The 16248-nt window shown below is 37.9% G+C and overlaps 2 protein-coding genes across 14 annotated transcripts in view; one reads left to right on the top strand and one right to left on the bottom strand.

The window, feature by feature from the left end:
- Window positions 1-268: 268 nt before the first annotated feature.
- ciz1a (cdkn1a interacting zinc finger protein 1a) lies at window positions 269-10662 on the bottom strand. 5 transcript variants are annotated; one of them, XM_014009414.1, is made up of 16 exons: window positions 10510-10662; window positions 9885-10124; window positions 8993-9129; window positions 8698-8903; window positions 7514-7634; window positions 7313-7406; window positions 6508-6590; window positions 6328-6422; window positions 5996-6202; window positions 5767-5897; window positions 4714-4804; window positions 4514-4618; window positions 4315-4431; window positions 4125-4203; window positions 3917-4038; window positions 269-2449 (listed from the first exon to the last, which is right to left on the bottom strand). In XM_014009414.1, exons 2-16 carry the CDS (start codon window positions 10043-10045, stop codon window positions 1970-1972), a joined length of 2229 nt encoding a protein of 742 aa, XP_013864868.1. In that variant the 5' UTR covers window positions 10046-10124; window positions 10510-10662; the 3' UTR covers window positions 269-1969. The 5 variants fall into 5 exon arrangements, with proteins under 5 accessions (XP_013864868.1, XP_013864865.1, XP_013864867.1 ...); XM_014009411.1 differs by having other exon boundaries at window positions 7301-7406; window positions 10510-10661; XM_014009413.1 differs by having other exon boundaries at window positions 7301-7406; window positions 9002-9129; window positions 10510-10661.
- Window positions 10663-11952: 1290 nt separating this feature from the next.
- The window catches only part of dnm1a (dynamin 1a), a gene marked incomplete at its 3' end in the record, with an annotated part of 47837 nt that continues 43541 nt past the window's right edge, over window positions 11953-16248 (top strand). For 5 of the 9 annotated variants that reach the window (XM_014009404.1, XM_014009402.1, XM_014009399.1 and 2 more), the window contains 1 exon segment: window positions 11954-12305. In XM_014009404.1, the coding sequence (XP_013864858.1) occupies window positions 12145-12305 (161 nt within the window). 9 annotated transcript variants of the gene reach the window in all.

Here is a 16248-nt window from a genome sequence, read left to right as displayed (position 1 = left end):
ATTAAAGGTGTGACTGAAAGTTGGGGTTGTTCTCTTTAAACAGGCCGCTGATTTCAGCCACACAATACAGAAATAAGAAACAAAGCAAATCCATGACACTTCAACCAATGAAGCGCCCACTGATTAAGGAATTTTCCCAGAATGCACTGCAGTGTGATGACTGTTAATCCTCATGGATTATCTAATGTGTCCCTGAGTTTATTTAGGAATAAGTTTGAACAGCGTGTCACAAACGTAAGCCGTGAACAAATAAGAAGTCAACACGTCATGAGGTTTCTCTGACATTTTAATATAAATTAAGATTACTTGCAAACAGAAAACAAACATCCAAAAATACATTAAACCTCCAGCAGTTAGAAAACATCACCTGGTCGTTCGTCTCAATTTGTCAGTAGCTGAATAAAAATACAATAAGAAACATAGTTGTGTTTGAAATTCTTTTTTTTTTTTTTTGCTCCAGATCCATTCAGGTTGAGAAAGTCTAGAAGGAAAGTTCAGACCACGCCTCGTTCCTCCAGAAATAAAACACTAAACGTGTGACAGGTGCACGAGTTGCTAAATGTGTCAAGTCTTTTTCCGGTCTGTAATATCCTCTGCTAACATGGAAGAGGATGAAATGTTTCCAGATCAGCACACTAATGTCCCACTTTTGTCCTTTCGGAGCACTGAAATGACATGAAGTTACACGCTTTTTGTAATCTACTGGATTTAACTGGTGCTTCAGACCAGAGGCAACAGCCTGCAGGGATAGTTTGCTAAATTAAAAATATATATATGAGCACACATTATGAAAATTTAATTTGGATTATTTCCAGAGAACAGAAATCTATAAAAGGAAAAGAAACTAAATGATAAACTGGTGTCAACTACGCACCATCACAGTATTTGCGCTGCGAATGCTCATAGGTGCATCTGATGTCTTTTTTTCCTCTCCAACTATAGGCACACTTTAATCATCCAGAGGAACAAGACAACAAACTGAATAAAACCTTTGTGATGCCAATACAACCCATCCAACAGAAGATATTTTGTTTTTCATGGATTCTGATCTTGAAGCTGCTTAAATCCGCCTCAAATGAAAACAAATAAGATCCCTCGAAGTCAGAGATTTCTTATAATTTTCCTTCAGAATTAAGAAGTGACAACAAAGCTGCTGCTGACCGCCGTAAGTTGTCATATTTTTACTCTAGACGTGTCTGTTTATGTGAAACTAGTCCCCAAAATTTCACTAAGCAAGCTATAGTAAGATTAAAAAATTTAAATTTGAAAACAAAGTTAAAATTTAACACATTTTTTTTCTTTTTCTTTTAAACAGCTGTCACCTGATCAAACACTCATCAGGTTACATTCTACATTTCAGCTTACTAAAAGGATTTGCTATGCAGTTAGCAATGTGGAAAATGTTTCCACTTTACCACAAGTACAGCATTCGACACCTGATTTTAACAAAATGCTTGTTTAAGAAGCATCAAAAGCTGACAATGACTTCATATTAAACTTCTGAATTGAGGTCAGCAGGGTGGAAAATTAACGTTTTTGTGAGCAATCCCTCCAAAAATAGAAGGCAATGACGAAATGTCAACAGTTAGTTATGAAACAGGAACTTTGGTAGATGGTTAATTATCATGAGGACCTTCTTTTTTTATTCATGTGAAGCTGAATTACTTATCTGATGCTGTATTCTGGTAGTGAGAACAGGATACGGTCTGCACAAAAATAAAAAAGACCTATTTAACTGTAAGATAAAGCAAAAAGTGTTACCCACAGATGACAATTTTAACAGCTGTCAATTTCCCACCCTGCCTGAGAAATTTAATCCATCCTTTCTTTTTTACTGGCATTTAGTAACCAATCTTCCTACGTATTGGTGCATGATTTCCTCTGAATTTCTAACTTGGAGACAATGGACCAACATCTTCTGTCCCAGAGAACACATCAGATGGTTTCCTTTCTCTATCGTAGCTTGAACTCAGCGTCTAGTTGTGGATCTCCCCGACCTTCGTTTTGTGGGGGTTTTTGCCTTCCCTGTGCTGCTCTTTTTCCCTTGGCTAGCAGGAACTACCTCCTCCTCCTCTCTGTTCGATTCCTCAGCAGCAGCCGCCGCTGTCTCGGAGCCGACGTTCTCAGCTGGAGCCTCCTGGGCTGTGGTGTCTCCATCCCCATCGAGATGGCTGAGGTTTTCATCTGGGCTGCCGGTCGCTGAGACGCCTAAATCCTGTGAGGCTGAGTCAGTTTCTGATTGTTTGTCATCCAGTTGGCTTCCTTCCTTTAATTTCAGTTGGGCGACCGTAACAACTGGCTTCATGACGTTAAGATCAGTGGCTGCGCTTGTGTCAAACGAGCAGTCTGTTGTGGTTTCTGTTGCAGGGTTTGAGCTGTCTGCTGGTGGAACAGATTCTCTGGAAGATTGAAAAGCTTCACTTTGTTGACTCCGCAACGCTCTGTACCTCTGAAAAACAAAAACACAATAGGTTGCTTTCATGTGACATCATAAGAGCAGGGCTATTCAACTAAATTGCACCGGGGGCCACAGTTACTGCAGCTGAGGGGCCGAACATCCAGCAATTAAACTCCTCATGTAAATAAACCAATTATTACAAAGATCTGTTACCTTTGAAATAGTTTATTTTGTTGCATTTAATCATAAATACAACATACAAAACCCTATGTACTAAAATGATAATAAAACAATAACAAGAAGAACACATCATGCCTCTTATTTAACACAAATAATATTTTGACATCTGACTTGCCACATTTTTAAACCAATTTTATTTTCACTTTAATAGTTTTATGTTCAACTGCTTGTAGTTTTAACTGTCTTGAGTGCTCATAAATGTTATTTTTACCATCTTCTAGCCAAGATTCTGATGTTTCTGTAGATACCAAACATGTCTATGTTTAACTAAAAGAACTTGAAGTAATTAAATTAGAAAACCGGGGTTTTGGGCTTAAGAGATGAATGAACCAATTGGCGGGCCGAACTTTGGTCGCTCGTGGGCTGGATGTGGCCCGTGGGCCACCAGCTGAACAGCCCTGCAATAGAGCAAGAGCGAAACGCAGACGGAGGGCAGGAAGTGAAGAAGTGGAGGATCTGCTGTCTGAAAAAATGTTTTGTGCTCCAGTCGTTCCTAAAGGCCGTCACACTCTAGTGTTTTAGACAACATATGAAAATATAAAGACATCTACGCTGAAGATGAAATTTTAAAAAAATCAACTGGAAGCCTCTTTCAGGCATGTACAAACTGTAATGCTAAGAAATTGATCAAATATATAACTTTAATTAGTAATTTAGACATAAAAAATATTTTCATAAGTTGTCTAAAACGTCATAGTGAGACAGGGCCTCCTGACCCTGTCATACTATAAAGTTTTAGACAACTTATCAAATTTTGTTTGACTAAATTACTTATGTTATATATTTGATCTAACTGTTAGCACTGTATTTATGTATAGGTCCAAAAGAGGCTTCCAGTTGATTTATTTTATTCCATCTTCAGTGTAGACATCTTCAAAGTCGGACAAGTTTTCTAAAACGTTACAGGGCCTTAACCAAGTGTTTATAAAGCATCAGGCTGTCATAAAATTCACATTTACTAAGTAGTTATTATTAAAGTAAACGTATCATACTTTTTAATCTTTCTTTTTATATTTACATTCTTGAGTGGGGGTCTATATAAAGTGAAACTACAGTGCTTTGAATTCTGAATTCCTCTTTTTTTTTCCAACTCCACAAGCCCCTCTTTCATCCCTTTTCTGATGTCTCAGATCAACTCGTTTTGAGGCTGTTTCTTTGAATCTAAACCAGGTGCTTCACGCCCCGCCCCCTTCAGCTTCCAGCGCGGAGTAAAACATGTTGAAACGTTCGCTTTCTGACGGGAAACAAGCCTCTAACTGACGGTGAAGTCAAACTAACCTTGAGGTTCTCAAAGTGCTTCAGTGTTTTGCAGTGAGCGTTCAGGGCAGAAGATTCAAGGAGGTAAAACTTGTTGCAAAGTCTGCAGATGAAACCGGCGACTGGATATAAAAAACTGGATCCTGTCAATTAAAATGGCAAATTAGACATGATTTATTACCAAAAAGTTTCATCATTTGAGAGAAAAAAAAAGGAAAAAGTTACCAACCGTAGATGGTGTCAGGGTCATACTGCTCCTCATTGGTCACATCATTTTCAATCCCTTCTTCAAGGGAGGACCAGCCATCCTGTAACAGTTAACAGTGAAGGGTGCAAATTATCTTAAAGTGATGCTGAACTCTGGTCGTAAATTTAAAATATATTATCATTTTAAACAAAAATACATATATTTAAGCCACCTGTTCATCTCCTTCATTTTTCTGCCACTCCTCTTCTTGCTCCCCCTTCTCTAGAAAGAAGTCGCCAGTGTCCAGGGAGCTCAGCTTGGTCAAAGTTTCACAGCCTTTATCCTGGAGCTAACGAACAGCAACAAACATGAAGCAAAGTTGGATTTAATCTTTAATATTTGGAGACTGAATCACAGGGAATGTTCTCCACCTTCTGTTTGTGCTCCTGGGAGTGCAAGTGCTCTAAAAAGTCCTCGGAGGTCTTGAAGTGTTTCTTGCAAACGGCACAGAAGGAGATGTCGATTCTACTGGCGAGCTGAGAAGGGACAGCGAGGATCAGTGTGTTCTCAGTGGACCAATCCAAAAAGCCGAGAAGCATTAAAAAAAACATAACATTTTCTTAAAACCCACCTTGTGCTCCTGTGAGCGATGGTGCTCCTCGGCGCTACAAGTGAAGCGCGTGTGACACGTGGCACACCAGTGCTTCGAGTCTTTTTTCTCCCTGCAAAAAACAAAACAAAACACAGATGTTATAGAACAAAATTAGTTAATAAAGTACTGGTTATAAATGACTCTTAGCTGCTACCACATTAAATTTTAACCCAGTGTTGGGGAAAACTAAGTTATAGCAATTTTTGTATTTGCTAATTAAGGTTGGGCAATATTGGCAAAAAAAAAATTAACAGTCTAATGGGAAATATAAGCTCTCTAAAAATCTATTCCAACTTGTGTCAAAAGTACAGACTTAAGCTATACATCTGTTTTTAAATTGTGTTGATGGACCAAGTAAAACCAGAGTTATGATTAAAAAATAATTACGGCACTTTCTTCTTTTTTTTAAATAATGTTCATATTTGAGCTGAAGGCAGCAAAAGACGAGCAGATTCATGAAAAAACATCACTACAATCCAACATCTGGTTTGATCTGTACACCGCCAAACTGACATAAAACCCCCAAACACCTTTCTGACTGATGCCTGAAAATATTAGACAAGTGCCAAAAAATCTACAGGAAGAAAAACAAACAAACAAAAACACCCCACAAAAGTTTAATGAAGTTCGGCGGCGATAAAAGATACAACGAGATCAGGAATGAGTAATGAGAGATTAATATTTAGTGTGTTTGGGTTTTATAGTTAGGGTGTAGTTAATATTGCACATGATACGATTTTGCCCAACACTATTGCTAAAGGTCCTGTCACACTAGACAACTTATGCCAACTTGTGAAACATTTTTTTTGGGCTAAATTGCTTATAAAAGGGGTATATTTGATCAATTTGTTAGAAATACATTATGTACACGCCTAAAAGAAGCTTCCAGTTGATATTTTCAATTCCATCTTCAACGTAGACATCTTTAAAATGTTCATAAGTTGGCGTATGTTGTCTAAAACGTCACAGTGTGACAGGGCCTTTAGGTTAGTCATTTGTGGCCAAAATCATATTCATGTATTTAAAACTCACCCGTCTTTATTTGCTCCCTGAAGAGACTCCTGAACTCGAGGCAGCAGGCTAACCAGGCAGGCGTTGCTCATGTGCTGGATTTCCATCATCCTCTGCTGGTGGGAAATGCTGTTCATGTGATTCCTGAAGTTCTGCAGAAAACACACATTTTAAGACAAAATACAGCTTAAAAAAATCCTTCCATGACAACAGTGTCTCGCCTGCAGGTTTGCGTGCACGCTCAGCTCACCTGCTGGTTGTGGCAGGTGATGCTGCAGAGGTAGCAATAGAACTTGTTGGAGCTCTCCGCCACAGCTTCCTCCTCTTCAACCTGGTTCTCTGGTGAAGCCGCCGGGGCGTCTTTGTCTTGCGAAGCCTCCTCTGCTGGGAAATCTTCCACCTGCTCGTCTTCGTTCAGCACGCATGAGGGAGACGGGGTCGACGTACAGCTGTAAACCTGTAGAGACGAACAGCAAATCAGTGCTGTGTGTCATCTAAAATAATTTAGAGATTTTTTTTGTAATAAGTTACACAGAATTCAGCTTTGAGTAGTTGATTTAAATGATTTTGTGCTTCCCTCACCTGGTCAGCACTAAGATCCTCCAGTGCCTTGTCATCATCTGATCTCCCTTCAAAGTTTTCATCCTCCAGAACGCTGCAGCCTAGATAAACAGACCCTAATCATATGATGGAAATAACCCCATTTGGTGCCTAATTTGATATAATATCATCATTTAATAGATGTGGGTGTTTTTTTTTTACCTTCAGGCTGAGCATCCATTACATCACTGTTATAATCTGTAGTCCCAGCCTCAGCCACACACTCATCTTGAAGTTCCTCTGGCCTGAGATAAAAATGTTAAGAGGCTTTCATCACACAGAAAACACAGCAACAAGAAAAAATTTTTAAAAAATCCCCTGCCTCTTTTATTATAAACTACTCAGTTTCTTTAGAGACGGCTGCACGTTGAAGCTTTCCTAATCAACATCAGGTTTGAATAACAGCAGCTACAGATGATGAAATAATAAAAGTTACCTTGGTGATATGGAAATGAATTGGTCTCGCATGGAAAAGGCCACTGTGGTAAATTTGAAACGACAAGCAACAAACTGAACATTCGCGAACGAAAAACAAGTAGCTGATTGAGAGCAATGTGTGCCTCTTTAGCTGCCTTATTTTTTGTGCCCCAGGTGACAAAAAATATAAATAAATAAATAAAATAAAATACGCACGTTCAAGACAAAAGGTTTTAGATTTGCTCGGCGTGCCTCAGATAATGAGAATGTCCTTCACCACTGTGTACAAGGTGTGTTTTATATTTTAAATGGAACTTTAACATGTTTTATTTGTTTTAAACTGAGCACACGGTTTTCTTGGAAGTTATCATAAACAACAAAAGAACAGCTCAAATGTTAAGTGGTCATAAAACTGGTTAAAATACAAGTAGTTTTATACTGATTTGGACTAATAATGCAACAGTATTTACTGTATATTTCACAGAGATAAAAAGACTGTACATAAAATAAAGTAGCCCGACTAAAAGCATAAAAATACCTGTTTGCCCACCCTTCTGTTCTCTGCCGCTTTGCTGAAGGTTCTTCAAGCTGTTCCTCTGAGATCTCTGAGATCTCTCCTCCATCCACTCCTCCTACAGTACTATCTGTGGGAAGCAAATATAAACACCGTTTTTAGTACCTTCAAGCACACACACACATCAGCGTTTCCATCTGTCGGCATATTCCGACGCTGGTTTATTTCTCACGTTACCTGTTTGAGACTTGTCGGGATCTTCACTGCTGCTTTGAGCTGCTGCTGGTTGGTCGTCTGTGGTTCCCGCTGCCATCTGCTCGCCGTCTCTCTTCCTGTCTGTCTGACGAGCCGCAGCGTCCTGCACACACAGGCAGAAAATTCCAAATTAAACTTTCATAAACTCATGTTTCCCTTGAGGTTGGTTTAACAGTAACAAATACAAATACAATTTGCCAGGAAGCAAAACTTATTTTTTTAGAAACAAAAATGACAAATTTAATAAATACGTTACTTTTAACCCGTTGAACATTAAACATTTACTTTAACTGTAAAACAAAGACAGTAAAAAAACTGTAGGCTGTTTGGTTTTTATATATTTAAACTAAATTTTAAAAATATATTACACGGACGGAGCCATTTTATTTACACGCAAAGCATTCTGGGTAAATGATGACGTGGATAGGTCCTCGGTGCGAGGCTGCNACGTTACTTTTAACCCGTTGAACATTAAACATTTACTTTAACTGTAAAACAAAGACAGTAAAAAAACTGTAGGCTGTTTGGTTTTTATATATTTTTGAAAATATATAGTCACACAAACTGCACCATTTTATTAACACTGCAAAGCATACAGGGTTAATGATGACGTGAGCTCTCATCAACACTGAAGGTTAATCTTGGACAATATCTGACGATCAGGTTATTTAAATGAAACCAGAGTGACCTTGACAGACAGGAGAATATAGAAATGTTGCCGTACTTGTGACAATATATATTTTTAAAAATGTATAAAAACTAAACAGCTTACAGTATTTTTTTCAGCCTTTGTTTTACAGTTAAGGTAAATGTTGATCAAACAATGTCTAATATTAGAAAGCGATCAGTAATCCCTTTCAGCTTGTTTAAAATCTGTTTTCTGCATAACTGTATGTCCCATTTCAAAAGAGGAAAAACAAAGTCATAAACAATTTGATTATTTTCTGGGTCTACAAAAAAATTATCCAAGATGTCTCTTATTTTCTAAAATATTTCCTCTGGTAAAATAAAACTTGAAGAAATACTTGATAGATATTAAGATTTGAGACTGTTTTGATGTAATTATTTAAAGTAAATTTTAAGACACGGCTGAAAATCAGCTGTACGCCAGCCAAACTGAAAACCTTTAAAAATGTTAATCATTATAAAGGTTCCGATGTTATTACTGTGGTAGAGACAGAGGTAGACGTAGATGCTGCGGTGGCGTTGTAGAAGCGAGCGTGGTGGTGGAAAGGTCGTCCACCAGGGAAACCCATCATGGGGGACTTGATGGCCATCCCCATGGGAACTGGCCCGAGCAGGGAGGACCTGGTCCCTGCGGTGAAGAACTGTCGGAACTGTTGGCCACCCATCCCGAAGCCCCGCATGCTGCCTGGATGAGAGTAAACAAATGATTGAGCACTTATTCGTGTAGGTTTTTAAATTAAAGCAAATACAATGTTTTTTTTTTTTTTTTTTTACCTTGCATACCTTGCATCTGCTGCATCAGTAGAGCACCCTGCAGCATCGGATTGGGGGCGATGATGGTTGTCTGTGTCGCCTGACACAAGTTGACCATCCGAGGAGGAGGGGCTGACTGAGGAGGGACAGGAATGGCTCTGGACAACAAATAAACAGAAGATAAACATGTAGTGTTTAAACAGAAAAATCTACAGAAAAAAGTATTCTTCTTTCCTTCAGACTAGGAGAGTTTGCTTTGAACAAAAATATGTTGGTATGTACATAAAATGTTAAGGGGCTTACGTGGAAAAACAAATTTTTTTTGACATGCGCAGATAAAATCTATCATAAAATCATAAAAGCAAAACGCTCATTCAATCGCTTCACAACTGCTGCTAATATTTACACATTTCCTTTCTTCACCGTGTCATGTTATTTCAACTCACTGCTCAGCTCTAATCTGGACCAGTCAAATCGTTACCAGAAAGTATTTCTTTAAGTTTGCATCATTTTGAGTAACACATTCTTTATAACACATAATTATAAAGTGTTATCACTTAATGTGCATAACAAACCAAGTTAACACAGTGGTAAAGACATTTGCAGAATAGAATTCATAACAGATCAGAATATATATATGTGTAATGATATTAAAAAAAGAAAAAGCTATATTCAACAAAGTTTAAAAAGTACATTTATTATTGATCGTTAAAATCAGCAGGAACAAAGAAAGAAAAAATAAAGTGAGGTAAAGTCTTATTAGTTGTAACACACATTTAATACGAAGAAAATGCAACAATTGATTCTACAAATGTTAAGTTTAGCAGGTGATGCAGCTCAGCCCCCATCAGTTAGCAAGTCTCAGCCAGAGCAGGCCTCAGACCAATCCCCGGTGTCGCGTTATCAGGCTTACCGCGGTGTTTGGTGGTGATGCGGGACATGGTGCGCCGGAGGCGGCTGCGGCGGAGGAGGCGGCGGAGGCTGCTGCTGGAAAAGTTGTTGCAGCTGTCGGAGGTGCTGGTGAAACTGATGTTGCTGCTGCTGATGTTGCTGATGGATGTGCGGGTTAAACATCACGGGCTGCAATATTCTCCGATAGTTTACACAGAAGAGTGTCCCGGTCCGTGCCGACGTACAGAATCAGAAACCTGAACTGGAGGATAGAAGTGAAACCTCTGCTTTTTAGTCCTGCGGTCATTTTTAAACACACGTTATAACACTGCGCAGTCCCGAGACAACAGGTCGCTCTCGTATTTCATGAAAACTAGCCTCTGTTAGCAAATATTTACGAGCAACCATTTACGTCAATGTGGTTCCCTGCAAAATTTAAACCGAAAACATCATATTAACTAACTAACTAAATATTGACCAGAACATTATCCCAAACTATAACGTTTCGTGTCTAATTTATGATTAATAAAGAACTATGACACCTGCTAATTGCTAATGTTACACATATCCAGCACAACAGCTTAGCTTAGCATTATTAGCATCGCGCTATTTCAGAGATAAGCTCAAGATAATCTTTTACATTTTACCTCTGATTCCTTTAGTTTCGACAAAGTACCCCTCAAATGAAAATGAGCGAGGTTTGTTAAGTATCCAACAAAAGTTACCGAGTCATTGTACTGAGATAACTATTCGCTGTCAAGGCTGGAGATGCATGAAACCCAAGCTAAACAGACAGGCCAAACACTGGTAGAAAATTAAAGGACGATATCGCCCCCTAGTGGTTGTCTACAGGACTGATTAGTTTTATTATTTTGGTATTTTGAAATGGCGCATCAGAGTTTATTATTTCTAGTCCCTTTTCAAGCAGAATTATATAAAGTATTTAAAAATAAACAAAGTAAAAGTAAAAATACCTTAACAGAAAATGACTTTGGTAAAAGAATGATTTCACCAATAAGATAAGCACATAAGTATTAAAAAATAAAAACAAATCTGCTCACAATAATCGAGAAAGTAAAAAATAAAAGTGTTTTACACACACTCTAAGAAATTAAGTCATGTATTTAATTAACCAAACTGGTTTCACTGAACCTGGTTTTGTTAATTCAACAATTTACAAATTTTATTTTAAAGGAAATATGTTAATTGCTTTCCATTTACTCAACCAGGCTTAGTGAAACCAGTTGACTTAACTTGGTTGAGTAAATTCAACACTTATTTTTTTTAGCATGCATAAAACCACTCCTTTCATGATGAGTTCAGTCATATTTAAATTTGTTAACTGAGCCTAGTTGTTAAATTGTTAAGCAAAGAAACAAATGTATCATATTTAGGTTTTGAATGAAGCCAATTAAAAGCAAAAGTTACAATTAAAAATACCTGGTAAAATTACAAAGTCTCAAAAAAAAAAACCTCAAGTACAATAAAAAGTAAATGCACTTATTTACTTTACAGCTCTCCTTTTCAGGTTGTTCAAAATTAAATATTACATATAACATTATGTTGATTGCTTTATTAAAATTAATACGTTGTCGCTAAAATGGAAAGAAAACAAAATTGCATGATATCAGGTAATACAAAATTCATAATTGTATAATGCATGAATAATCATTGTTGATTGATTTATTGCCTGGCTTGGCAATAAGAAAATTTTATTTACAAAAGTGCTGGTTGGAAAGCTTTAATTTTAATTTTATTGATTTGGAGTGATGTCATCAGGATTTCCAGCCCTTACATTTAAAAAAGGGAACCCCCAAACTTCACAGTGATGTGTTATTTACTCCACAATTTGAAAACTATGTATCATTTTCATTCTAGTTTATAATTGTGCTACTTTTTGTTAGTTTATCATATAAAATCCTAGTAAAAGTCTTTGAAGTTTGTGGCTGTTACGTCATAAAATGCAGAAAAATCCAAAGGAGTGTTTGCCGAGGCACTGTAAATTCAAAGACCTCAGTGTATATTGTAAAACAGCACCACCATGTGGTGAGCGTAGGGTACTGCAGGGATCTTCTGAGACAATACAGGAGATCATCCTCTTGTAGAGGAGTGTCTCCGTGAGGAGCCGAGGCAGCGCTGTCAATGAGGAAGAAAACCTAGAACTCCATTAAATATATATACATATTTAAAAAGCTCCCTCTAATCGCGAGGCTGGCGAGCAGGAGGACCAATAAATAAAGCAGACCGGGAGGACCAGTCCTTCCTCTTCTCGCACCGCAAAGATGGGGAATCGGGGAATGGAGGACTTGATTCCTCTGGTGAATCGCATGCAGGATGCCTTCTCCGCCATCGGTCAAAACGCCAACCTGGACCTGCCCCAGATCGCCGTGGTGGGCGGCCAGAGCGCCGGGAAAAGCTCGGTTCTGGAGAACTTCGTCGGGAAGTGAGTAGCTTTACGGATGGCTGCAGTCAGCATGGATGATGATGATGATGGTGGTGGTGGTGGTGATACTGGCCCACTCCGCACCCCCCTTTCTTCTGTAGGCAGGTTCAGAGTCCTCAGGTTTTGACCCGGTCCAAATCTCCTTCCACTTGTTCAGTTTATTTGCAGTTTAGTTTGTTTTCACTGTCAGCCAGCAACTCAGCTGAGCAGATTATTTGGAAAGGCCTACATAAATCCCCACTGAACTTCATCTGTTTACCTCTTCGTGATGCATTCAGGGACCAGAAAAAAACCCCAACTTAAATCCAAAATTTACCCTTAATAAACCTCAAGATTTGAATTTAATAACCTAGTTGTGCTTGGAAATGAAATGTGTTTTTAAATTTGCTCTTTTTAAAAATCATTTTTCTTTTAAAAACTAATGTTTGCTGACAGTTTCAGTCTTTTATTTGTGTCTGCTGAAAACAGAGCCAAACCAAGCGAAGGAGAACACATCTGCTGTGTTCTGCTGCAGTCCCTGATGACCTTGCAGAGACGAGGGGGGAAAACACAGAGTCCACCTGAGCTTTGAGCCCTCTCAGCTCAGCCGAGCTCACCCATCTGTCTGTCAGTGCTTACAGGCTGGGGGGTGAAGCCTGCAGTGCTGCGTTCACTGCACAACCAGTGCTGCGTTCACTGCACCATCAGTGCTGCAGCCTGTTTGTCAAGACTTGTTTACACCTGATCAGAAGACTTTTATTGCTTCCTACTTCATTAGACATTTATGCATTTTAAATATAATCGTTCTGAGGTTTTATTTATTTAATTTTAACAATAATAGTTGTTTTGTGTGTATGTTTTTGTGTTTGGTCGGACAAATTTGAATGAAAGTTTCAGGAAGTAATCACTGGGTCCAAAATGCATTCCCCAAAACCCTCAGAGGATTTACCAATCACCATATTTGATAAAAATATTTTGTCCTATGCAGCTCTTTTAAGAGCCTCCGTTTAATATGGTTTTGCCTTTTTTTTTAAATGGATTTAAAACCTTTGTCCTCATTATGGATGGTGTCACCAAAACTGTGCTTTAGTGCCTGAGGGACTCAGCCTTCAGGAGAGATTTAAAGCTTCTTACGGTGACAGGTTATGTCAACATGTCAGGCAGATGATTTGTCTGCAGTTTGAACTTCGTGTTTAACTAAATGCTGGTTTTGCTTCCCGCAGTGTTTGTTGGCACTAAGCTGCTCTTTTAGTGCAGCTGCAGTGATGCTGCTGCTCCTCCTGCTCTTTCACCATCCGTTGTCTTTGCATAAACCAGCATAAACTCACAGTACACTGTTTGTTTACATCAGACAGCCTGCTTATTAAAAAAATCTAACCATAGCACAGTCTGTTAATTTATTTTTTAATTTAATTCCATATTTTTTTTTTAAATATTACAAGATTTTGCTTGCTGGATCAAATAAATTGAGAAGTGAAGAGAATTAAACAAACGGTTTTGGGCGTGATCCTCATTAAAACCATCACTGCAAGATGTTTGGTTATTTGATAGTTGAATATATTTGATTGGATGCTGCGTGTCAGGCAGGTCGGACTCAGGGACAAGGACAGTAGATGTTGACATTTGTTGTATTAATAGCATGTGATAGCAGTAAATCCAAATTCTTATTTTCATGTTCCAGTTTTTTTTCAGGGTTTTGCAGAAAACAGCTTTTTTTCACTGACAGTGTGTTTTCACAGCTCAGTCCGGTGTTTGTTTCTCAGTATTTCATTTAATCTCTGTTCAGCTGGTGCTTTATTGTTCAAAACAAATCCAAAACTCCAAAACAAATGCAGCAAAGTTAAGCTGAAATTGCTATTTTCACTGAACTAAAGCAGGTAATGGGATTCTTGTACCATTTTAGGGAAATAAATCAATCCTTTCATATTATATTATTTTAGTTTATACTGTATAATATTTTCTTGAATAAGAACCTAAAAATCCATTTAGCTATAATAACAGAAAAGATCACATTTGTGAGTTTATTTATCTTAAGGTTTAAACAGAATAAGTAAATGCTGCCAATAATCCATTTTTTAAAGTTTGATTAGTGTACTTACAGCTGTCTGTTCATTTGTATTTCTTGTATTTTCAACCAACAAGATAAGACTATTAAAATGAAAATGGTTTCTTGAAAAAAACAACAACAGAAAATTAGAATAAGTGGTGTAAAACACATATACAAAAAAAAATTCAAACAAAAACTTCCTGAACGGTGGCAAATAGAACCTTTAATTNATTGGGTGCAGTAACTCATATTTAAAAATTATCACAAAATTATGGCCAAGCATAACAATGTTTTTAAATTATAACTAAGCATCAAAGAATTAAGTATACTTATAGCATCTTTTAACTTTGACTTAATTAATAGTAATTACAACTAATCATGAATATGACTTGGAACCTCAAAGTTATGATTTTGGATCTCATTGTTATAACTCAGTATCTCATATTTATGGGATGTTAAGTCATAATTTTGAGATAGTATTGAATAAGCACAACATAAGTAATAAGAAGGAAACCTCAACTGTAATTTTATATTATAACTAAGCATCAAAGAATTAAGTATACTTATAGCATCTTTTAACTTAGACTTAATTAACAGTAATTACAACTAATCATGAATATGACTTGGAGCCACAAAGTTATGATTTTGGATCTAATTGTTATAACTCAGTATCTCATATTTATGGGATGTTAAGTCATAATTTTGAGATAGTAAAAATTATGAATACTATAACAACACAATGACATCTTTATTTTATAGTACTTTACTTTTGCTTTCAGAACAATTTTTGTCCTGAGTCCAATTTTATGAGCCACTGACCTGCATCGGTGCTGATTTCTCCTGCCAGGACACCGACTACAAGCACTTGATTTAAGCTAAAGAGCTCCTGTCCATCTGTCTTAGGTTAGTGGACATAGTTCTGTCCCATCAGAATATCTGTCACTATGTCACACAATGGAGTCTCTCTGGTTGGTTGATGCAGCGCGTTAAGCTTCAAAAGTTCAGATATTTCAACTCCAGCACCCGACACTTTAAGTGTGTCAAATGCTCAAATCATTCAAATCGCGCAGCTCTCATCGCGCTTGACGCATTGCAGCACTTCCCGACACTGCTTGACGCGCATCCACCACAGACTTTGCATGTAAACCTGACGCTCCTGATGCTTAAATCATGTTCGGTGTGAACGCAGCATTAATTCTGTGATTCCGACTGCAATTTCCACATTGTGGAAATCATAAGGCCGTTTTTGTATTTTAATTTTTTTAAACACCTGGGAAATATTTTCCATGTGCCCCCTGTAATATGCTCGCATACCCCTGGTTGGGAACCCCTGCTTTAGACAGTGTCCAAGGTCCTGAAAGTGCTAGATTATTTCAGGACTTTAGACAGTGTGAAGGGCTAAAGGAACAGCCCAAGGTACTCAAAATGCTGGAATGTTTCAGGGCTTTAGAAAATATGAAGGGCTGAAGGAACTGTCCAAGGTCTTGAAAGTGCTGGAATGTTTTGATGCTTTAGACAGTGTAAAGGGCTGAAGGAACTGCCCAAGAACTTGAAAGTTCTGGAATGTTTTGAAGCTTTAGACAGTGTAAAGGGCAAAAGGAACTGTCCAAGTTCCTGAAAGTGCTTGAATGTTTCAGGACTTTAGACAGTGTGAAGGGCTGAATGAACTGTCCAAGGTCCCGACAGTGTTGGAATGTTTCAAAATTTTAGACGTGAAGGGCTGAATGAACTGTCCAAGGTCCTGAAAGTTGCAGGCATCTTTCAAGACTTTAGACCAGGGGTGCCCAAACATTTTCCCCGAGGGGGCCAAAATGAAAAATCTATCCGGGGCTGCGGGCCAAATGCAGTTATATAATACATGAAATACAAAAACTTTTTAAATTAAAGTCCTTTATTTTTAATGATTAAGCTATGCAG

Source organism: Austrofundulus limnaeus, unplaced genomic scaffold, assembly GCF_001266775.1.
Source record: "Austrofundulus limnaeus strain Quisiro unplaced genomic scaffold, Austrofundulus_limnaeus-1.0 Scaffold57, whole genome shotgun sequence".
In the NCBI taxonomy this organism is placed as follows: domain Eukaryota; kingdom Metazoa; phylum Chordata; class Actinopteri; order Cyprinodontiformes; family Rivulidae; genus Austrofundulus; species Austrofundulus limnaeus.
Note: the sequence above shows the minus strand (reverse complement) of the source record. Positions and strands in the feature narration are given on the sequence as shown.

Bases quoted from the DNA above. Each gene is read 5' to 3' on its own strand.
- ciz1a (XM_014009411.1), bottom strand. From the start codon at position 10,045: ATGTTTAACCCGCACATCCATCAGCAACATCAGCAGCAGCAACATCAG. The intron at 6,203-6,327 runs GTGAGGGAAGCA...TCGTCTCTACAG, and splicing joins AGGATCTTAGTGCTGACCAG to GTTTACAGCTGTACGTCGAC. The intron at 4,039-4,124 runs GTTGGTAACTTT...TTTAATTGACAG, and splicing joins TGACCCTGACACCATCTACG to GATCCAGTTTTTTATATCCA.